General features: G+C 36.4%; 1 protein-coding gene across 1 annotated transcript in view; it reads left to right on the top strand.

Moving 5' to 3' along the window:
- LOC132493705 (protein NPAT) overlaps positions 1–24,713 on the top strand; it is a 55,127-nt gene that overhangs the window by 10,542 nt on the left and 19,872 nt on the right. The window contains exons 2-9 of the mRNA XM_060104464.1: positions 5,936–6,054; positions 16,566–16,626; positions 17,881–17,953; positions 20,950–20,990; positions 21,510–21,734; positions 22,696–22,777; positions 23,751–23,838; positions 24,580–24,671. Of these exons, the coding sequence (XP_059960447.1) occupies positions 5,936–6,054; positions 16,566–16,626; positions 17,881–17,953; positions 20,950–20,990; positions 21,510–21,734; positions 22,696–22,777; positions 23,751–23,838; positions 24,580–24,671 (781 nt within the window). The remainder of the gene's footprint in view (positions 1–5,935; positions 6,055–16,565; positions 16,627–17,880; positions 17,954–20,949; positions 20,991–21,509; positions 21,735–22,695; positions 22,778–23,750; positions 23,839–24,579; positions 24,672–24,713) is intronic.

Below are 24,713 nucleotides of genomic sequence, written 5' to 3'. Positions count from 1 at the left end.
TCTCATTTCATTCCATACTCAGTATGATTTCAGTCTTTTTTCATTTATTAAAAACTGGGCAGTTAGGAGAGAAATTGAAATAACAGGCATCCAGATTGGAAAGGAAGGAGTCAAATAATCTCTATTTTCAGATTAGATGATGTCTTGCCCAGGCTAGAACTTGCAGTACAGTGTTGCATAGAAGTGGCAAGAGCAGACATCTTTGTCTTGTCCTTGATCTTGTGGGGAAAGCTTTGAGTCTTTCACCATTGAATATGATGTTCACTTGTCTTAATGTCCACTTTGTCTAATACTGGTGTAGCCTCTCCAGCTGTCATTAGGTTACTGTCTGGATGGTGTATCTTTCTCCATCCTTTTATTTTCACCTAATTTGTGTCTTTAAAGTATGTCTATTGTCAAGAACATATAGTTGGATCATATTTTTATTCATTCTGTGAGTCTCTGCCTTTTAATTAGGTGCTTAATCCATTGCCATTAAATAATTACTGGTTAGGTGTGGATTTTGTCTACCATTTAATTATTTGTAGTCTATACATTTTATTTTTTTTTTGTTCTGCTATTCCTCTAGTACTGCCTTTTTTGTATTGAATAGATCCAGTTTAACATTCTAATTTCATTGTTTCCTTTTTATTTTTTATGTTTAAGTTATTTTCTTCATGATTGCTTAGAGATTACAGTTAACTTAAAACAATTCTATTTGGATTAATATCAACTTAGTTTCAGTAGTATATTAAAATTTTTGTACCTTTATAATTCCATTCCCTTTCCCCTTCTTTTTGCTGTTAAAGTAATATAAATTACATCTTCATATATTGTATGCCCATCAAGACAGATTTATAATTGTTGCTGTATGTAGATGTCTTTTTTTTTTAACATTTTCCCCCTTTTTATTTATTTATTTTTATTTTATTTTATAATTTTTTTTTTTTTTTTTTTTTTTTTTGGCCACATAGCATGTGGGATCTTAGTTCCCCAACCAGGGATGGAACCCACGCCCCCTGCATTGGAAGCACAGAGTCTTAACCACTGGAGTGCCAGGGAAGTCCCTGCAGTTGTCTTTTAAAGCAGAGAGGAGAAAAAGGATTACAAAAAAATATCATTTATACTATTTTATTCTTGCCTATGTAGTTACCTTTACCATTTTTCATTAATTTTTTAGTGTGGATTTGACTTTCATTTTAGTCTGAAGGACTCCCTTTAATATTTCATATAGGGCAACTCTGTTAGCAACAGATTCTTTCAGTGTTTTTAATCTGGGACTATCTTAGTTTCTTAATTTTGAAGAAGTCATGCTAGATAATAGAATTCTTGGTTGACTTTCTGTCAGCACTTTTAATATGTCATCTCACTGCCTCTGGCCTTCATGGTTTCTAATGAGAACTCAGCTGTTAATCTTATAGAGGATCCCTTGTATGTTATAAGCCATTTCTCTTTCCACTTTCAAGATTCTCTCTTTTGACAATTTATGATATGTCTAGCTATGGATCTCTTTGAGTTTATCTTGCTTGTAGTTTTTTAGTTTCCTGAATAAGTAGATTGATTATAGTTTCCTAAAATTTTGGGTGTTCTCAGCCATTATTTCTTCAAATATTCTTTCTACCCTTTTCTTTCTCTCCGTTCATTCTGGGACCCCCAGAACATATGCTTATGTTGGTACATTTGAAAAAGTTTCATAGGTCTCTGAGACTGTTCACTTTCGTCATTCTTTTTTTGTTTCTGTTCCTCATACTGGATAATCTCATTTGATCTATGTTCAAGTGCACTGATTCTTTGATCTTTCTCCTCACATCTGCTATTTATTGGCAGATTTTGTACTTCAGTTATTATGTTTTTTGTTTTCAACTCCAGAATTTCTACATGTTTTTTTTCTTTTAATTTCTTTCTCTTTTATTTCTTTTTGATAGATGTTCTCATAATTTTTTTTAGATATTTAGGCATAGTTTTCTTTAGTTCTCTGACCTTATTTTAAAAAGCTGAAAGTTTTAAGTCTAGTGCCTTGGCTTCCTTAGTGACAGTTTCTACTGACCACATATTTTCCCCCTTGTTTATTAGCCATACTTTCTTGTTTTTCTGCATGTCTCATAATTTCTTTATTGAAAATTGAGGACTTTGAAAGTTTTCGATTGGTGTAGTGGTAGAATGTGACAACTCTTGTAATCTGATTCATCTCCTTCCATGTTTGTTATTGCGCCTTGTTGTTGTTTAGCAGTTTTTTTAAACAATTAGTCTCCTGAACTAATTATATAAAGTCTATATTCTTTGAGTTTATATTCTGTGATTGGACAATGATTTCCTTAAATGCTTGGAGTCAATAAATCTCCCACTGTTTGCTAGGGGGCTGTGTGTACATTGGGGTATGCTTCAACATTCAGCTAAGCATTTGACAGCTTTGCCTTAGCCTTCACTTCCTGCTTGTCAGAGGCTTATGGTCAGCCAGAGGTGAGCGCTTAGGGCTTTGTCAGATCTTTTCTGAATACACATGGTACCCTACATTGGCACATGGCCTTCTAGTGTCCCAGGAGTATGTCAGAGCTTTTAAAATCCCCCTACAGACTTCTCATTCCCCAGCTTTTCTTTTTGAGTTTGTTTGTTTAGCTTGTTTTTTGTCCCAACCATTATCTCTGTCATAGGCAGCTGTAGTGTTAAACAGTTTCTGCCGATTGATTTAACAAAAACACCTCCAAGGAGAAGGTTTACACAGGGTGAACTTTGATTCAATTCAAAGATAAGCCATGCAAGTGAGGTTTTACATGGAGTTGTCACACAAATCAAATAATGACAGTTTCTGGGAATGGGACTTGGGAAAGATTCCAGCTTCATCTGATCTGTCCGTTTTCTACTGGGCTGCTGGTTTTCACTGCATTTGCAGGCTGTTGATTTTCAAGTATACCACTCGGAGAGATGAGCATGAAAATAGAGGAAGTTAAAATGCCACAGTGTTCATTGTCCTTACTGACATTCAGCCATTTTTCTTCATAAATGCTCACAGATTTTTTTGCAAGACAATGATTATTTTCAGAGTTCTGTAAAAGTTTAATAATTTGTGCCAGTGTTCTCATTGCTTTTATAGAAGAGAGGACTTTTGGAGGTCCTTACTCTTCCATTCCTGCTGAAGCTGCTCAGGATTTAGAAGTTTAACCTGAGAGCTGTGGGAAATGATGTGAACCCTTCAGCTTTACACAAGGAAATAACCAGATTTGATTCACAAGTCAAGGCAGGTGTGATGCCTCATAGATGAAGTATCTTACTCTGGAAGAATTTAAGTGCTTTTTTCCCCCAAAGACACAGTGCTTATTTTAACACAATAGAATAAGAACCTTGTCTCCTGATATCCTATCTAGTGTTCTTTTTCTGCTATACTACCGCTTATAGAGTTGGTTAGTTGAACCTCAGTGATGCTAAGAAATAAAAAAAACAAGGATAGGATGCTAGTCAAGACAGTGTTCATATATATGAAAGTACAAAGCACTGGTACATGATATTGTTTCATAAATGTCAGTTAGGTGTGAATGTTAAAGTTCTGGTTTAAATAGTTAATGCTTTGATTCCCAAAGGGCAGAAATTAAAAAGCAAAGGAGTGCCTTTCTTACATTTCATACAAAGTAGGTCTTCTCTTCAGTTTTTTTTTAAACCATTAGGCAAATAAGTGAAATATACAGGTAAATTGCAATGTTGAGAGAATGTAATTTTTTTCATAATCCAATAAGTTAATTTATACCATCTTCTAACCTAGTTAATGTGGAGGTTATGGAGTAGAACATTTATCACTTATTGGTTCTCTTGTTATTTATTGTTACTTTATTGTTTCTCCTGTAAGCATTACTGTGCAGTAATTGCACTTTATCAAACACCTTATTTTTCTGGGTTAGCTAGAGTTTCTGGGAGTTTTGGTTTTTTCCAGTTTTATTGAGATGTAATTGATATGCATCACTGTGTAAGTTTAAGGTGTACAGCATAATGGTTTGACATATATATTGTGAAATGATTGCTGCAGTAAGTTCAGTTAGCCTTTATCATCTCACATAAATACAATAAAAAGAGAAAGCAAAAAAAAATTTTTTTTTCCTTGTGTTGAGAACTCTTAGGATCGATTAAATCTCCTAACAATTTTCATATATATCATACAGCAGCATTAAGTATAGTCACTTACTATATTGCAATGTACTTACAGTCCCTAGTATTTACAGTTGACCCTTAAACAACACAGATTTGAACTGTGCGGGTCCACTTACATGTGGATTTTTTTTTCAACAAACACACACTACAGTACTACACGATCCATAGTTGGTTGAATCTGCGTATGTGGACCTCGGATTTGGAGGGCCAACTATAGTTATACATGGATTTTTCGACTGTGTGGAGGGTCGATGCCCTTAGCCCCAGCATTGTTCAAGGGTCAACTGTATTTATCTTGTAACTGGAAATTTGTACCTTCTGACCACCGTTTTCTGATTGCCTCTCCTTCCATCCCCTGCCTCTGGTAACCACAAATCTGGTCTCTTTTTCTGTGAGTTCAGTGGGGTTTTTTTGTTTTTGTTTTTAAGATTCCACATATGAGTGAGATCATATAGCATTTGTCTGTCTTGGCCTAAGTTATTTCACTTACCATAATACTCTCAAGTTCTATCTATGTTGTCCCAAATGTCAAGATTTCATTTTTTTATTAATGGCTGAATAATACTCCATTGTGTGTATATATACACCACAACTTATTTATCCATACATTCATCAGTGGACATTTAGCTTGTTTCCATGCCTTGGCTATTGTAAATCATGCTGCTATGAACACAGGGGGCACAGATATCTTTTCAAGATAGTGGTTTTTCTTTCCTTTGGATATATTCCCAGAAGTGGAATTGCTGGATCATATGGTAGTTCTAATTTTTTGAGGATCCTCCATACTGTTTTCCGTAGTGGCTGTATCAGTTTTCAATCTCACCAACGGTACACAAGGGTTCCCTGATTTACACATCCTCTCCATGTCTTTTTGGTGATGGCCATTCTAACAGGCATGAGATGATATCTCATTGTGATTTTGATTTGCATTTCCTAATGGCTAGTGATGCTGAGCATCATTTCATTTACCTATTGGCCTTTTATGTATCTTCTTTGGAGAAATGTCTCTTCAGGTCTTTTGCCACTTTTTAATTGGATAACTTGGTTTCTTGCTCTTGAATTTTATGAGTTCTTTATTTATAATTTGGGTTATTAACCCCTTATCAGATAGAAATGTGGAAATATTTTTCCCATTCCATAGGTTGTATTTTCATTTTGTTGATGGGCTTCTTTTGCTGTGCAGAAGCTTTTTAATTTGATATATTCCAACTTGTTTACTTTTTATTTTGTAACTTGTGCATTAGGTGTCAAAGCCAGAAAATCATTGCCAAGACCCCTGTCAAAGGGCTTTTTTCCTGTTTTCTTCTAGGAGTTTCTTGCTTTCAGGTCTTATGTTTAAGTCTTTAATCCATTTCAAGTTAATTTTTGTGAGTGGTGTAAGATAAGGGTCTAGTTTCACTCTTTTACATGTGAATATCCAATTTTTCTAGCACCATTTGTTGAACAGATTTTTTTTCTCCATTGAGTATTCTTGGCTCCCTTGTCAAATTTAGTTGACCATTTATGCTGTGGATTTTTTCTAGGCTCTCAGTTCTGTTCCACTGATCTATTTGTCTGTTTTTATGCCAGTACCATACTGTTTTGTTTACTATGGCTTTATAGCATATTAGCTAGAGTTTTTCTTTTCGAACAGCTGTTTTATGAATTCTGCTTTGTACTGCAGCACAAACTGGTGTTTCGGGCAAGGCTGTAGAATCCCGTCATGTTCACCTGAAGTTACATTTATGATATGAAACTGCTGTAGTATTTTCAACAGCAGTTTTAATTGAAAGTACTGCATTTACTAAAATTACTGAGTTACATTTTATTTTTCCTTTAGGTTACTTACAACAAGAGAACCTTACTTCTACCTGCCAGGCTTTTATTTTGGAAAGTTCAAATTTAAAAGAATATGCAGAACACTGTACAGATGAAGGTTTTATCCCAGCCTGCTTACTGGTGAGTGATTTGTTCTTTAAGGAAATATTTCATCATTGACCCACATAAGACACTATAAACATGGTCTTAAAAATCAGCTCATTAGCAAAATCAAAATGGGCAGAAATTTGATAGTTTGATTCATGTATGGGTGGAAAGACCTAAAGAAGGCCAGCTCTGTTTTTCATACATTTATGTCTAAGCTGGGAAGTGAGTTCCATCTTTGACTTTGAGAGTCAGTTTCAAAATGACACCCTCATTTCTAATTAGTTTCACTACTGCTTATTTTGGGGCTTACTTGTTTACTGCCTGTTATGGACTAAATATTTGTATCCCTCCAAAATTCATATATTGAAACCCCACCCCTCAGTTTATGGTATTTAGAGGTAAGGCCTTTGGAAAGTAAATAGGTTTACTCTTTTTTTTTTTTTTTTTTTTTTTTCTTTTTGCGGTATGCGGGCCTCTCACTGTTGTGGCCTCTCCCGTTGCAGAGCACAGGCTCCGGATGCGCAGGCCCAGCGGCCATGGCTCACGGGCCCAGCCGCTCCGCGGCATATGGGATCCTCCCAGACCGGGGCACGAACCCGTATCCCCTGCATCGGCAGGCGGACTCTTAACCACTGCGCCACCAGGGAGGCCCAAGTAAATAGGTTTAGATTAGGACATGAAGTTGGGACCCTCATGATGGGATTTAAAAAGTGAAAGACAGAGAAATGTCCATGTGCACACACAAGAAGGAGGATGTCTACAAACCAGGAAATCGGTCCTCACCAGGAACCAAATCATCTGCCAACTTGATCTTGGATTTCCCAGCCTGCAGAACAATGAGAAACAAGCCACCTGGTCTATGGCATTATATAGCAGTCCAATCTTTCCTATATTTGCTTTTCCTATAGTTGCTTACTTCAGACAAATATAAAACAGATATTTTGATATCTTGTTGTCACCTCTTTTTTAAATATCACTAGACCAGTAGAGCATTGTTTGGTATTTAATGGGTATATGCTAGAACTACATTATTTGAAATGGTATTTTGTCATTTTATTTTAAACATGGGTCTTTAGATTCATTTCAGCTGTCAACAGACAACATGATTATCTATGGAGGAAACCTAAAAAAACCTACAAAACTTCTGGAGTTTAGCAAGGTCACAGGATACAAAGTGTACGAAAGTCCATCATATTTCTTTATACCTACAATGAACCACGGGAAGTGGAATTAAAAAATATATATACCATTTACAGTAGCACCCAACAAACAAACAAAACTAAAATACTTAGGTAATACATCTAAAAAAATATGCATAAAATCTGTATGCTAAAATCTACATGAAAGAAATCAAAGACTTGAATAAAAAGAGATACTCTGTGTTCATGGAATGAGCAACTCAATATTGTTAAGACATCTGTTCTCCAAATTTTGATCTATACATTCATTACAGTCAAAATCCCAACAAGTTTTTTGTTTGTTTTCGTTTTGAAATGGCCATTTATTGACTATGTCTGATCTGCAAGGTACCATTTACATCCTTTTGTTGTTCAAATAGTTTTTTCAAGAATAAACAAACAAACTACATCTAATCCATTCATTTAAGGGGGATGGCTAACGATGTGACACAGAAAGCCCTGTGTCTGCCTAAGGGAAATAGAGTAAGTTCCCTACATACGAACCTTCAAATTGCAAACTTTCAAAGATGCGAAATGCTACTACCCAGACATCACTGGGTCGTTTTTTCAAGAGGATAGATGGAATTGAATCCAGCAAGGAACTAGAACCTGTGCCATCAACGTCAGGCGTGAGTGAAATTGTAGTTTGCCCTCCATCTCCTATTGCTGACGATCCTTCACCTCTACCGTCTCCCACCTCCTCTCCCTCCTCCAGTCAGTAACTCTTCTTGCCTTTTGACTCAATGCCAGCCCCTGTATTCCAGCTATTGTACTGTACTACTGAACTTCTCAAGGTACTGTACTGTAAGATTAAAAATGTTTTCTTTATTTTTTGTGTTTGTTTTTTATGTATTATTTGTGTGAAAAGTATTATAAACCTATTAAAATACAGTACTATATAGCTGATTGTGTTAGTTGGGTACCTAGGCTAACTTTGTTGGACTTAACAAATGAGCTCTTGGAATGGGACTCATTCATATGTAAGGGACTTACTGTAATCAGCTTTCACTTTGATACCAATTAGGAAGTGATTTTCCTAATTTACTGAATATCTACCAGGCACATACTCAGCATCAGCAAATTGATGATAACATTTTACAAGAGTGATCCAGATCCACAACTCTTTTGACAGCAGGACCTAATTTGAACTGATATTTATAGCCCTTTTTAAAAATCCCACTCTAACTATTTATCCATTTAGTTGTAGAAATGTTAATTTTAGATTGTGAGCTGCTGCCCCAACCCCACAGGAGTTATTACATAATACACAGTTTATGTCCAGGAATAATAGGCATTATCTCAAAATCTAAAAAAAACTGAAATTTAATACACATTTGGGAGTGATGCTGATAATAGGGGGGGCATTGCAATTGTGGAAGCAGGAATTTATGGAGAATCTCTGTACCTTCCTCTCAATTTTATTGTGAACATTAAACCGCTTTTAAAAATTAAATACATAACACATATGATCCCAACAGTTTCAGGGATTTTGGATCTTCACCGCAAATGATTGGATACTCTTGGGCTCTTCATTTATTTAATGACAATAATTTTAAAGAATGAGAGCATTCAGAGAAAAATACTCAATAAACTTTTTATTAGACTTTTTTAAGTTCACAATATCATAAGTTGTAATCCAGAGTTAATTTATCCTGTCTGCCAAATACTTTATAATTATTATATTTGTAAAGCTACCAAAAACATTGTTCACAAATCCAAAGAAGTCCTAATCACATTGTTTTTTTTTTTTTTTTTTTTTTTGCGGTATGCGGGCCTCTCACTGCTGTGGCCTCCCCCGTCGCGGAGCACAGGCTCCGGACGCGCAGGCTCCGGACGCGCAGGCTCAGCGGCCATGGCTCACGGGCCCAGCCGCTCCGCGGCACATGGGATCCTCCCAGACCGGGGCACGAACCCGTATCCCCTGCATCGGCAGGCGGACTCCCAACCACTTGCGCCACCAGGGAGGCCCTGTTTTTTTGTTTTTTTGGGTTTTTTTTTTGCGGTATGCGGGCCCTCACTGTTGTGGCCTCTCCCGTTGTGGAGCACAGGCTCCGGACGTGCAGGCTCAGCGACCATGGCTCACGGGCCTAGCCGCTCCGTGGCATGTGGGATCTTCTCAGACTGGAGCACAAACCCATGTCCCCTGCATCGGCAGGCGGACTCTCAACCATTGCACCACCAGGGAAGCCCGTAATCACATTCTTAACATTAACTTGCAGTCCAGTATCAGATTTGTTTGTGTTGAATTGGTTTATTGACAATAGCTGATTTTTGTTAAAGTAGCACCCACTTAAAAGATCATTGATCACTTTATCGATATGAAATGCCTTTCTTTGTCTTTGTTTTAAAGTCTGTTTTATCTGATACAGGTATTGCTACCCCAGCTTTATTTTCATTTCCATTTGCATGGAATATTTTTCCATCTCTTCATTTTTACTCTTTGTGTGTCTTTAGATTTGAACAACTGAGTCTGTTGTAGACCGTATATAACCTTCGTACTAGCTTTATAGTGGGTGATCCACTACCTTTACTATGTGTTTGTCTCTACCAGTGAGATATTTTTCTTTCATAATTTTCTTATTTCTAGTTTTGGCCTTTCCATTTAAAGAAGTCCCTTTAAACATTACTTATAGGGTCAGTTTAGTGGTGATGAACTCCTTTGGCTTTGTTCATCTGGGAAACTGTATCCTTCATTTCTGAATTATAATCTTGCCAGGTAGAGTATTCTTGGTTGTTTGGTTATTTTTTCCAGCACTTTCAATATGTTGTGCCAGTCACTTGTGGCATGTGACGTTTCTGCTGAAAAATCCTCTGATCATCTTATAGGGGTTCTCTTGTATGTAATTAGTTGTTTTTCACTTGCTGATTTTAAGATTCTCTGTTTCTCTTTAACTTTTGACATTTAAATTATAATGTGTCTTGGTGTGGGTCTCTTTCGGTTAATTTTGTATGGGACTCTATGCTTTCTGTATTTGGATGTCTTTTCCTTTGACAAGTTAGGGACGTTTTCAGCCATTATTTCTTCAGATGGGTTTTCTCTTCTTTTCTCTCTCACTCTTCTCCTTCTGGAATCCCTATTACGGGAAAGTTAGTGTGCATGACGTTGTCCCAGAGATCCCTTAAACTATCCTCATTTTTTTTCAATCTTTTCTGTTTTAATTGGGTGATTTCTGCTACCTTGTCTTCCAGATTGCTGATCCATTCTTCTGCATTCTCTAATCTGTTGATTGTCTGTAGTGTTATTTTCACTTCGGTTATTGTATTCTTCAGTTCTCATTGGTTCTTTTTTGTATTTTCTCTTTGTTGAAGTTCTCACCTGAGTTCATCAGTTCTTCTCCCAAGTTCAGTGAGCATCTTTATGACTATTACTTTAAACTCTTTAGCTGGTAAATTGCTAATCTCTCTTTTGTTTAGTTCTTTTTCTGGGGTTTTATCTTGTTTTGTTTGTAAGGTATTCCTTTGTCTCTTCATTTTGCCTAGCTCTCTGTATTTGTTTCTATGTATTATCCTGGTCTTGAAAGAGTGGCTTTATGTAGAAGGTGTCCGGTGGGCTCAGTGGTAGAATCCCCCTGTCACCAGAGCCAGGTGCTCCAGGGATATCCACTGTGTGGGCTGTGTGCACCTTCCAACCTTCCTGTTGTGGTTGGGCCGCAGCTGCTGTGGGTGTGGTGGTGGGCAGGGCTATCCTTCAAACTGGGGGTCTGAGGCCCAGCCACTACTGCTGCCAGCTTGCTGATGTGCAGTGCTGGCCCCTTGGAGTAGGAGCACAGGTACCACTTAAGTAGTGTTGTGGAAGAATAACCCAAACAGTTCTTAAAAAGGATATGTTCAAGGACTCACATTACTCGACCTTAAGACTTACTAACCAGCAGTAGTGATCAGGATTGAGTGGCATTAGGAGATAGTTAGGCATAAGATCAGTGGAACAAAATAGAGAGTCCAAATGTGATTTTTCTGACAAAAGCACAAAGGCAATTCACTAGAGAAAGGATGATCTTAACAACAAGTGGTGATAGAACAATTAGACATCCAGATTTTAAAAAAAAGAAAAAGAAGAACCTTTACCCATACCTCATACAAAAATTAACCAACAGTGGATAATAGATCAAGATGTAGAACATAGAACTATAAGACTTTCAGAAGAAAACATAGGAGAAACTGTGCAATCTTGGTTTTGGTAATGAATTTTTAGACATGAAGCTAAAAGCACTGACTAAAAAATGAAAATTTGATAAATTCAACGTTATAAAAATTTAAAATTTTTGCTCTATAAGAGACAATATTAAAAGAATGAGAAGCCATAAGCTAGGTGAAAATATTTGCAGCTCTGAAAAAGGAATTGTGCCCAGAATATATAGGAAACTTTTTTTTTAACTGAATTTTTTCTTTAGTGGGCAAGAGATCTGAAGACCCTTCCCCAAAGAAAATACAGGAATGGCAATAAGCATGTGAAAAAAATACTCCACATTATTAGTCATTAGGAAAATGAAAATTAATACTCCAATCAGATACTGATACATACATATTAGAATGACTACTATAAAAAACAATTTTTAAAGTTTGTCAGATTCTTGGTGGCAAAGATGCAGAGCAACAAAAACTCTAATTCATTGCTGATGACAATGCAAAATCATACAGCCGCTTTGCAAAACAGATTGTCGGTTGTTTATAAAGTTAAACAACTGGGCCCCATGTGACCCAGCATTCATACAACCAGATATTTACCCAAGTAAATTGAAAAACTTATATTCACAGAAAAACTTACATGCTGATGTTTATCTGTGGTGGTAAAAAACTGAAAATAACCAAGATGTCTTTCAGCAAGTGAATGAATAAACAAACTGGTACATTCCTACTAGTAAGCAGTAAAAAGCAGCACTGTTGATTCATGTAATAACATGAATGAATCTTAACTTCTTCTGAATTCTTCTAAATTAGCAACTTTAACAAGTAAATTAATATAGATGATGGGAGCCAGGTTTCTCTGTGAGAAAGAAAGTACAAATAAGCATAAGAATGAGACCTGTAGCATTAAATTATATAGTCAGATATATCAGTTATGAAGATTATGAAAGTTTATTTTAATATATGTACAGTTATATACAGAAATACAGATTTTTTGGGGGGGGTATGCGGGCCTCTCACTGTTGTGGCCTCTCCCGTTACGGAGCACAGGCTCCAGACATGCAGGCTCAGTGGCCATAGCCCACCGGCCTAGCCGCTCCGCGGCATGTGGGATCTCCCCAGACCAGGGCACGAACCCATGTCCCCTGCATCGGCAGGCAGACTCTCAACCACTACACCACCAGGGAAGCCCCAGATTTTTGGTATATGTGGATTAGCATATCTGTGTGTGTAACTCTGTGTGCTATGGGGGCTTAGCTGCAGTAATACCCTAGTAACTACAAGCAAATCTACCACCCACATTTTTACTTCTCATGGTTCTGGAGGCTGGAAAGACCAAGATCAAGTGCCCCTGTTTCAGATCATGGTGAAGGCTGTCTTCCTGGCTTATAAACGACCACCTTCTTGCTGTGACCTCACGTGAATTTATGTGGACATAATTCATTGTATAGCATCCATTCAGCAAATGTTTTTTTAGCTACTAAAAATAAAGGAGGATATAATGATCACGTTAGTATTAGGTGTATCCCTTAACTTCTCAGACTTCAAATAACACAGAAGCTACTGTACCACAAGCAACTCTATGTCACTAAAATGGACAACCTAGAAGAAAGGGATGAATTCTTAGAAAGGTACAATCTCTCAAGACTAAACTAGGAGGAAATAGAAAATATGAACAGACCAATCACAAGTAATGAAATTGAAACTGACTAAAAAACTCCCAGCAAACAAAAGTCCAGGACAAGATGGCTTCACAGGTGAATTCTGTCAAACATTTAGAGAAGAGTTACCTATCCTTCTGAAACTATATCAAAAAATTGCAGAGGAGAGAACATTCCCAAACTCATTCTGTGAGGCCACTATCACCCCGATACCAAAACCAGACAAAGATACCACAAGAAAAAGAAAATTACAGGCCAGTATCACTAATGAACATAGACACAAAAATTCTCTACAAAATACTAGCAAACCAAATCCAACAATACAGTAAAAGGGATCATACACCATGATCAAGTGAGATTTATCCCAGGGATGCAAGGATTTTTCAGTATACACAAATCAATTAGTGTGATACACCACATCAAAAAATTAAAGAATAAAAATGATATGATCATCTCAATAGATGCAGAAACAGCTTTTAACAAAATTCAACACCAATTTATGATAAAAAAAACTCTCCAGAAAGTGGGAATAGAGGGAACCTACCTCAACATAATAAAGGCAGTATCTGACAAAACTACAGCTAACATCATGCTCAGTGATGAAAAGCTGAAAGCATTTCCTCTAAGATCAGGAACAAAAACAAGGATGTTCACTCTTGCCACTTTTATTCAACATCGTTTTGGAAGCCCTACACACAGCAGTCAGAAGAAAAAGAAATAAAAGGAATCCAAATTGGAAAAGAAGAAATGAAACTGTCACTGTTTGCAGATGACGACACTATACATAGAAAATCCTAAAGATGCTACCAGAAAAGTACTAAACTCATCAGTGAATTAAGTAAAGTTGCAGGATACAAAATTAATACACAGAAATCTCTTGCATTCTTGTACACTAACAACAAAAGATCAGAAAGAAAGAAACAATCCCATTTACCATCGCATCAAAAAGAATAAAATACCTAGGAATAAACCTACCTAAGGAGGCAAAAGACCTGTACTCCAAAAACTATAAGATGCTGATGAAAATAAATCAAAGATGACACAAATAGATGGATACCATGTTCTTGGAAGAATGTGTATTGTCAAAATAACTATACTACCCAAGGCCATCTACAGGTTCAATTCAATCCCTATCAAATTTCCAATGGCATTTTTCACAGAACTGGAACAAAAAATGTTTTAGTTTGTATGGAGACACAAAAGACCCCAAATAGCCAAAGCAATCTTGAAAAAGAAAAACGGAGCTGGAGGAATCAGGCTCCCTGACTTTAAACTATATTACAAAGCTAGAGTCATCAAAACAGTATGGTACTGGCACAAATACAGAAATATAGATCAGTGGAACAGGGTAGAAAGCCCAGAAATAAACCCACACACTTATGGTCTATTTACGACAGAGGAGGCAAGATTATACAATGGAGGAAAGACAGTCTCTTCAATAAGTGGTGCTGGGAAAACTGGACAGCTACATGTAAAAAAGTGAAATTAGAACACTCTCTAATATCATACAAAAAAATAAACTCAAAGTGAAAGTGGATTAAAGACCTAATTGTGAGGTGGGATACTATAAAACTCCTAGAGGAAAACATAGGCAGAACACTCTGATATAAATTGCAAGAATGTTATTTTGTATCCATCTCCTAGAGTGATGGAAATAAAAACAGTAATAGACAAATGGGACCTAATTAAACCCAAAAGCTTTTGCACAGCAAAGAAAACCATAAAGAAAATGAAAAGACAATCCACAGAATGGGAGAAAGTATTTGCAAATGATGTGACCGACAAGGGATTAATCTCCAAAATTTACAAACAGCTCATGCAGCTCAATATCAAAAGAATGAGTGATGCAATCAAAAAATGGGCAGAAGTCCTAAATAGACATTTCTCCAAAGAAGACATACGGATTGCTAAGAGGCACATGAAAAGATGCTCAACATCGCTGATTACTAGAGAAATGCAAATCAAAACTCCAATGAGATATCACTTCACACCAGTCAGAATGGCCATCGTCAGAAAGTCTACAAACAAATGCTGGAGAGAGCGTGAAAAGGGAACCCTCCTATGCTGTTGGTGGGAAGGTAAATTTGTACAGCCTCTATGGAGAACAGTATGGAGGTTCCTTAAAAAACTAAAAACAGAGCTACCATATGATCCAGCAATCCCACTCCTGGACATGTATCTGGAGAAAAACGTGGTTCGGAAGGATACATGCACCCCAATGTTCATTTCAGCGCTTTTTACAATAGGCAAGGCATGGAAACAACCTAAATGTCCATCAGCAGATGAATGGGTAAAGAAGATGTGGTACATATATACTATGGAATATTAGCCATTAAAGCGAATGAAATAATGCCATTTGCAGCAGCATGGATGGACCTGGAGATTATCATACTAAGTGAAGTAAGTCAGATGGAGAAAGACAAATATATCACTTATATGCGGAATCTTCTAAAAAATAATATAAATGAACTTTTTTACAATACAGAAACAGACTTAGAGAACGAACTTATGGTTACCGGTGGGGGGAGGGGGGAGGAGGGATTGATTGGGAGTTTTGGATTGACATGTACACTCTGCTATATTTAAAATAGATAACCAACAGTGACCTACTATATAGCACAGGTGACTTTGCTCAATATTCTGTGATAACCTACATAGGAAAAGAATTTGAAAAAGAATAGATACATGTATATGTATAACTGAATCACTTTGCTGTACATCTGAAACTAACACAGCATTGTTAATCAACTATAATATAAAATAAAAAAATTTTTTAATGACACAGAAGAATAAAATAGGGATCTGCTATGAAAGTTCAGGAGGGGAAAGGGAAGTAATCACCTATGTGTAGACATTGTCTTAGATATGTTACATTTATCATCAATCTTCACCACAAAAGATTGTATTAATTAAGAAGTCATATGTCTTAAGTCATTAGGAAGTCATTTTTATATATGAAAGTAAGCCTTAGAAAATCTGGGTGATTTTTCACACATGCAGTAAATGTTGAACTTAAAACCAGAACTGTCTGCTCTAAAAATCCTTGGCTCTTCCCTGTTCTATTATAGGACCTCAAACTTGAGGTAATAAAAGCCTGCCCTTTAATTACTGATAGGAATGGGGGCAGTGGGGAATGACTTTATGAGATGATAGAAGTGAAAATAACAAGGTACTGATCCTTGGGAAGGATATCTCTTACACTCAATTTTTTTACTTTGTTCTTTGGCAGGTTCACATGGCATTCAGGATAGAAAGGGCAGATTAGGAGTGGGTCCTCATTTGTGTGACTGGATCCCTGCCTCCCAAATGAAAACTGCACTCCTGCCATTGTACTATCTTAGCTAAAGAAACATAGTCACAATATCTTATTCAAACAGACAAGGTTCTTTACCTTTAGAAGATTTGATTCACCCCCTGACAAGCGACTGTTTCCATCTTTGATGACCTGCTCTTCACCATTTCTTTATCATCTGCTCTGTAATCCAGATCTTTTATTAATTTTTATGGTGAAATATTTTGTAGTGGGAAATTATTGGTAGTATTATTTGGTTTTGGTAATGCTTGATCTTTTTCTTTTCAGTCTTTATTTGGAAAAAATTTGACAACAATTTTGAATGAATATGTAGCTATGAAAGCAAAAGGTAAGAATTCAGGTTCAGGGATTTTTTTGTGAGTTTTATACAGCATTTATCTAATATTTTTAATTAGAAATAATTTTTAAAGGATATTAATACTTCTTAAAAGCCATAAGAAAACTTGTGTCAACTATGATGAGATAAAATTTACTGTGAAATATCTAATTAAATAGTTCATTTTTATTGAGTGATAAGTATAAAATAATACTTTCCTAAATTCATGTCTTAAGGAGAAAGTTAGATTTATTCTCTCATATTGGTTATTTCTATAGTTTACAACATGTTAAAAGACTCAGCAGTAAAGAATTAGTGTAAATGATAACATTTTTTTAAAAAGCTTAACATTTATTGAGTACTGTCTATTGCAGCATTGTGCTATGTGCTTTCATAGCTTTTATCTCAGTCCTTAAAATAATCCAGTGAGAGTTGTCGATTGTTTAGACCTGTTCTTAAGTATCAGAAAATTGAGGATTAAAGAAGCCAGATGACTTTTCCAAGATCACAAAACTAGAAACTGTAGAGAGTAATAAGCCTAGAAGTTCAGGGCCTGAAGGTTTTCTTTTCCCAAACTATTTTACCTATCTTACAGGAATGTTTAATGTGTAAATGACCTCAGAAACAATATGTTATTGCAATACAAAGGTTTATATCCTACTTTTATGTTGGGTAGCTTTCTCTGGTTTGAGCTTTTATAAGTATATAGTAAAGAATTTAAATACCTTATGAATTTCCTGTCATTGTGGCTTTAGAACACATCCTGAAAAAGACTAATTCGTCCTCAGGAATTTTACTTGTAATTCTGAGTAGTTGCTGAGCAGTCATGGTGATTTGGACATGAAAACATTGGATGTAGGAAACTAATTTCCACACTCCACAGGGGGTTGTATAATTTTATAAATTTAATTTATAAGTCAAATTATTTTAATTTACTTTCAAATGTCACATGATAATAGAAGAAAGATTTAAAATAGTTTGTCTTTTTTATTTCAAAGAAAATATAAAATTACTGATCTAAAAAACCTGCGTAGTTTTCACAAGTTTCCTCTTCCATCGTATTGTATCTGATTCTTAATGGCTTGAGCAAAGAAAGCAGCCTCGTTGTAGCTCTGCAGGTCTTTTACAAGATAGGCTTATTTCTCAGTTCCCAACAAAATGTCAACAGCTGAGAGATAAGTTTTCCATATTGATTTTCTGTGTCTGTTAAGTTAAATGATGAATTTTCTCCACCTGTATTATGAAACGTTTCCTCTTACGATTTAGAAACATCAAATGATGTCCCAGCAATTTTGTCATCTCTGTGGAAGAAGTTAGACCATACACTTTCTCAGATCAGGTAATAAAGAGCTTATACAATAAGCTTATCAGAATGTGCATAATGATTTTGGAATGCAAACGCATGTAAGAATCACTTCACATATAAATCTTATGACCTACACTGTGCATTTATATAACACTGATCTAATTTTGAAATTATAGGTTTTTGATATTTCTTTGTCTTTGATTGAAATAATTTGAAATAAATTGCCTATTTTAATAAAATGTTTAGAAATGAGGAAATTAATGGCACTCCCAGGTTCCCATAACAATTTAGAGGCAGATCTCTGGCTGAATACAAATCTAGTCCCAGTCTTTTTTTTTTTTTTTTTATTTGCGGTACGCGGGCCTCTCACTGTTGTGGCCTCTCCCGTTGCAGAGCACAGGCTCCGGATGCGCAGGCTCAGCGGCCACGGCTCACGGGCCCAGCCGCTCCGCGGCATGTGGGATCCTCCCAGACCGGGGCAAGTACCCGCATCCCCTGCATCAGCAGGCGGACCTTCAATCACTGCACCACCAGGGAAGCCCTAGTCCCAGTCTTGGTGAATGCAAATCTCCTAACGTGGGCCCCATGTGGCTTGCCTTATACAGTTGTATCTTCATTACACATGCAGAAAATTGATATGTGGAATCCATGCCTCCTTTGTTCTTCCCTTATAAAGAAACGAATAGTAATACTTCTGAATCTTCTGCTTTCAAAATTTTCATATGGGACTAATATCTGCCTTCTACATATGTCAGGGCCTTGGAATGCCAGTTTCACCATCCTTAGAATAGGTATCAATTTTAGAATGTATCTTATTTAACTAGAGTCTAGTATGTAAACCATAGTTTCTTACCCTTCCCCAACAGCTACAAGTGAATACCCCACTTGAGGGACCTTGTTTCTTTCCTCAGTTTAAACTGCTAGAATGGGTCCAAATGCTTTCTGTGTAACTCTGTACCACATCTTATTTGGTAGTCTTACTTTTTTTTTTTTTTTGGGGGGTGCTGCATTGGGTCTTTGTTGCTGCGGGTGGGCTTTCTCTAGTTGCGGCTAGCAGGGGCTACTCTTTGTTGCAGTGCGTGGGCTTCTCACTGAGGTGGCTTCTCTTTTTTTTTTTCTACATCTTTATTGGAGTATAATTGCTTTACAATGGTGTGTTAGTTTCTGCTTTATAACAAGTGAATCAGCTATACATATATCCCCATATCTCCTCCCTCTTGCGTCTCCCTCCCACCCTCCCTATCCCACCCCTCTAGGTGGTCACAAAGCGCCGACCTGATCTCCCTGTGCTATGCGGCTGCTTCCCACTAGCTATCTGTTTTACATTTGGTAGTGTATACATGTCCATTTCACTCTCTCACTTCGTCCCAGCTTACCCTTCCCCCTCCCTGTGTCCTCAAGTCCATTCTCTATGTCTGTGTCTTTATTCCTGTCCTACCTCTAGGTTCTTCAGAACCTTTTTTTTTGTTTTTTTTTTTTAGATTCCATATATATGTGTTAGCATATGGTATTTGTTTTTCTCTTTCTGACTTACTTCACTCTGTATGACAGACTCTAGGTCCATCCAGAGGTGGCTTCTCTTGTTGCAGAGCACCGGCTCTAGGAGCATGGGCTTCTGTAGTTGTAGCACGCCGGCTCAGTAGTTGCAGTGTGCGGGCAGTAGGGCTGTGGGCTTCGTTGTGGCGCACGGGCTTAGTTGCTCCGTGGCATGTGGGATTTTCCCGGACCAAGGGTCTAACCTGTGTCCCCTGCCTTGACAGGCAGATTCCTAACCACTGTGCCACCAGGGAAGGCCCAGTAGTCTTACTCTTATTCCCCTTTTCTGACCCTCATCTTTCCTCCCCTTGCAAACATCCTCAAAGACATTCACAGTTTAATTAACACCTATGAATATTTATAAGTTACTGCAACATTTTATTGACAAGGTATTACATAAAAAAAGAAGGCTCTTAGCCAGGTGTTCTCCAAGATTGGTTCGTGTGCTAGTAAAACTGCTTATTCGGGGCTTCCCTGGTGGCGCAGTGGTTGAGAGTCCGCCTGCCCATGCAGGGGACACAGGTTCATGCCCCGGTCCGGGAAGATCCCACATGCCGTGGAGCGGCTGGGCCCGTGAGCCATGGCCACTGAGCCTGCGCATCCGGAGGCTGTGCTCCGCAAAGGGAGAGGCCACAGCAGTGAGAGGCCCGCGTACCGCAAAAAAAAACCCCAAAAAACAAAAAAACTGCTTCTTCAGGACTTCCCCGGTGGTTCAGTGGTTAAGACTTTGCCTTCCAATGCAGGGGACGTTGGTTCCATCCCTGGTCAGGGAACTAAGGTCCTTCATGCCATGGGGTGTGGCCAAAAAAAAAAAAAAAAAACTTATTCGATTTGGTAAGTTCTGTGGTCCTTGTTGGTAGAGATTTATTTGACAGATTTTTAAGGACAATGGCACAGTGTCTTACTGTTTACAAAATATCAGTACATGGGTAACTTCAGTTCATAGTAAAAGGAGAATCAGCTTGTATTGTTAATTTTCTTATCTGTTTGCTTTATTCCTTTAGAGCTTCTATGAAGTAATGTCATAGTCATAAATTTGATGAAAGCAGGATCTCCTTTGAAATCAGCTTGGATTCTGAAGTATTTATGTATGGAGTTATATGTAAAATCAGAATTTCTCTGGGAAGGCATCTCTATAGTCATAAAAGATAATTGATAATTGTAAAATATTATATATAGCTTTCTTAAATATATTGAGTTCCTAAATTCAAGTCAAATTGTACTCATAGTGGGATGTCAAGGCTCTGTAATTCTTATTGCATTGGATAGAAACTTGATTATTAAAATTATGTGTGTGTGTGTGTATGTTTATATGCCACTGTTTCTCTTCTAAAGCAAATAAGATTTGGTTACCTAGAAAAAGTGCATATCTTTTTTGTCTGAGAGAGATTTCTTGCCTTTTAACTCATAATTTACTTCAGGTCTGACTGTAACTAAATCAGAATGTATTTGGCAACAGAAGTTTTTAATGTCAAACTACTTTTGTTTATTAGGAGCATGCAGAGTTCCCCAGGCTTTGCTGCCAATCAGAGAGGTTGGTATTCAACTTTAAACTATAAATAATGTTCAGAATTACTTTAAACTCAAACTTACTGTCAGATGAACATTTTAGTTAACAATACATGTATGCTAAGTTTATATTTTGTTTAAACTACTGCTTTTCTAAGTACTGTTATCATATTAGGAAATAATATTTTCATTTATTGTAAAAATAAGCATTTTAAATATTCCTTATTTTTCTCATTGGCTCTCATGTATTCACATCTTTTAATTCTCATTCCATAAGTCTGTTTCCTAATTTGTGGAGATGTTATCAGTGTGAATTATGACAGAAGAAATGTATTCTTGGATTTTTAAAGTTTGAATGTACTCAATTTTAGTTTGTTTCTTTTGAAATTATCACGTAAACTTAATTGATATTTTTAAGGGCTGTTTTTCAGTCCGTAGATCCACCATGTTAAACATGTAGTAGAACACATATCATGTAAACTTCTTAAAATTCCCAAACTACTCTGACATTGAGTTAATTTTTTTAAATGCTCATGTGTTTCAGCCCGAACAAGAAGTGGAATTGCAGAAATCAAACGGCAGAGAAGGCTTGCATCTCAAGCAGCTCCTGTCAGTTCAGAGTTGCTGACTTTACCGTATCTTTCAGGGCAATTTACTAATTCTCCTTTGACAGCTACACAAGTTATTCGGCCAACTGGCCAGATTTCAACTCCTTTGAGGTCAAATTTTGTAGTGGTCAACCATTCACAGTCACAAGACACTATGACCCGTAAGTTTACATTTTGCACTCTTAAATTTTGTTTTTAATCAAACTGTATAAATGAGATGATGTGCTAATGTCTTTATATTCATGGTATAAAATTATAGCAAAAAATAGATAAGAGGCTAGAAGTAGAATAGTCATTAGGTAAATCTGCCATTAAATATGCATATTATTAAATCTGAGACATTTTAATCTAGGATTCTTCTTATGTCTGTTCTAACTGAAGTTCAACCTTGAACTCTGTTGTAGTTCTCAATTCTCTTCATTAATAGAAAAGACCCTGTTACTTGATTTTGAAGGGAATGCGCATTATATTTCACCACCTTCTTATCTTTGTTCATGGTAGTCTGTCCTGCTGGAATTAGGAATGTTTTTCCATCTCTACCTATTGAAAATCCTGCATATTCCTGGCTGAATCTTAGAGCTAGGGATAAACTTAGAGATCATCTGATACTTCTTGCTTCTTATATACTTGAAATTATTATAAACACATGATATTAAGGGGCAAAAGTCTAGTTAATAACAGAGTTGGGGTCAGAACTGAGGTGCCACCTCTCAGTTCTTAGACTAGTCTCTTTTCTCTTCTGCACAGGTAAAATGTATTGACATCCACTATGTTCTCCCTTATTTCCATCTTTTCTCCAGCCTCTTTAACACCTCTGGGTAAAAACACCCAGTATGCTAAGTTTATACTTCTTATAATCATTCTGTTCTGCCATGATATTTTTGGTTGAGACTATTCTTATACTATACTTGGTATTTTATCATGAAACCTTAAGTCATAGAGATTATGTTTTATATATCTTAATATCTTCTACCATGCCTTGCACAGAGTAGGCACTCAGTGTATACTAACTGAATTTAATATAAAATAATGATCACTTTGTAGTGCTATTTATTTCGTTAATTCAAGTATAGAAAACTATTCAGTTTCCTTGACTTACTGCTTTGTTCTCTTGAAATACAGCTGGAGAGGCTTTAAATATCATTCCTGGTCCTCAGGAAAGGAAAACTCATGCCAGTTTAATGTCTCCTGGTAGACGCAAAAGGTAAATAAATGCCTTTTAAAAGGACAAGTTTCCAATAACCTTCCAAAAAAAAAAATTACACCAGGATATTTTCATTGTGAATAAGGTAACAAGATTGCATGAAGTACTTGAGACTATTTACTATTATATCCATTTCAAAACACTTTTTTTTTTTCACATTCTATCCTCCCTGAAAACAGGTTGTGTTTTGTAATCACTGACCTATTCACTGTTTCATTAGAAATATCTTTTTTCTATAGTGGTATAGAAAGGTATATCTTAAAACTGATGTTAACTCAGATTTTTTGAAATAAGCATTCTTTTAAACAAATATAAATAATATCTGCATGTTTTAAGGTCTACAAACACATATTTAAAGTTCTAAATCGATGGTTAAAAACTCTTCTCAGGGACATTCTCTGAGAAAAGTTTCTTTCTGTCCTATTTAGCCCATGTGTCTTTGTTTGAAGGATATTTCATAAAAGAGAGATAATAGTTTAAAATGTTTTTTCTGTTTTCTCAACTGCCATGCCATGGGTATTTTTGTTGGAATTTTTACTGTTGATTGTCTCTCATTCAAGTCTGACCTCATCCTCCTTTATGGCAAGGTTTCTCACTTAACCACCTAAAACAATAGAACTACTATAATAGTATCTAACATTTATAAGAACCTCGACCTTTTTATAAAGTCTTTACATATACTTTATTGAATTCTTTCATAAACCCAATAATGCAGTTGGTTTTATCCCATTATAGAGTGGGTCAGAGGGTACCTTGCTACAGACCATATAGCTAATAAGTAACAAAGCTAAGCCTCAAATTCATTTCTTAATTCAAGTCTATTAATGCTTTTCAACTCAACTGCCCTTTGTTCCTACCACAAATAGAGAAAATATCTTTTCCACCATGATCTTAAGATTTGTCTTTACATGAAATTATCATTGAATTGGTTATTCATACTAGTTAAAAGACAAGCTTTTAAAATATGTTTCAGTGAATCTCAAAGGAAAAGTATCACTTTGTCTGGGCCTCATTCAACAATACGGAATTTCCAGGATCCAAATACATTTGCAGTAGAAAAAGTAAGTGACCTTCCCAAACTTTGCAACTTAGGATATTCCTGAGTTTATAACTGTTGATATATACACAAATATATATATATATATATATATATATATATATATATACACACATATGTATATTTAGATTATGTATGTGTTTGTGTGTGTGTGTAAAATACAGTATTTCTGTAAGACTTCAGTAGAGGGAGTTCCCTGGCAGTCCAGTAGTTAGGACTCTGCGCTTCCACTGTAGGGGTTCAATCCCTAGTTGGGGAACTAAGATCTTGCAAGCTGCGCAGCGTGGCCAGAAAAAAGACTGCCATAGAATTGCCTTGGGATAGACTGTAGTGAAATTTAACAGTAGCAGACAGTCCAGTCAGAATAGATAACATGTGCAAATGCACCAGGTAAGAAACAGAAGTGTGTTTATGAAACTATAAATACATCATTGTTGCTGGATTATGCAATATAATAGGGCATTTTTCCTCGAATAGAGACAGGTTATTAAAAATCTTGTATGAAAAGCTAAAGAGTTTGGAACTGTATCCTGTAGTCGGTGAAGAAAGAGTTGGTGAAGGATCTGTGAAAACACTTGTAAGTGGTTAACATATACTAGTCAGGTGTTAATATCGAGGGAGCCACCATAACTTTTTGAGTTTCCACCTAAATTTATTAAAACTATCCAGCTTCCATTGATTCTTTTTAAATAAATAACATAATACTCTATCCTGTGCTTTTGCTAATATTGACTTTGTTTTCCAGCAAATGGTTATTGAAAATGCTCGAGAAAAAATATTAAGCAACAAATCTCTTCAAGAAAAGCTTGCAGAAAACATTAATAAATTTTTGACTAGGTAAGCTGTTTGTATTTAAAATACCTAATTGTTTTTGCCTAA

The sequence above is a fragment of the Mesoplodon densirostris genome, chromosome 7, assembly GCF_025265405.1.
Source record: "Mesoplodon densirostris isolate mMesDen1 chromosome 7, mMesDen1 primary haplotype, whole genome shotgun sequence".
Taxonomy (NCBI): Eukaryota; Metazoa; Chordata; class Mammalia; order Artiodactyla; family Ziphiidae; genus Mesoplodon; species Mesoplodon densirostris.
The sequence above is the reverse complement of the archived record's forward strand: the minus strand, read 5'-3'. Positions and strand labels throughout refer to the sequence as shown.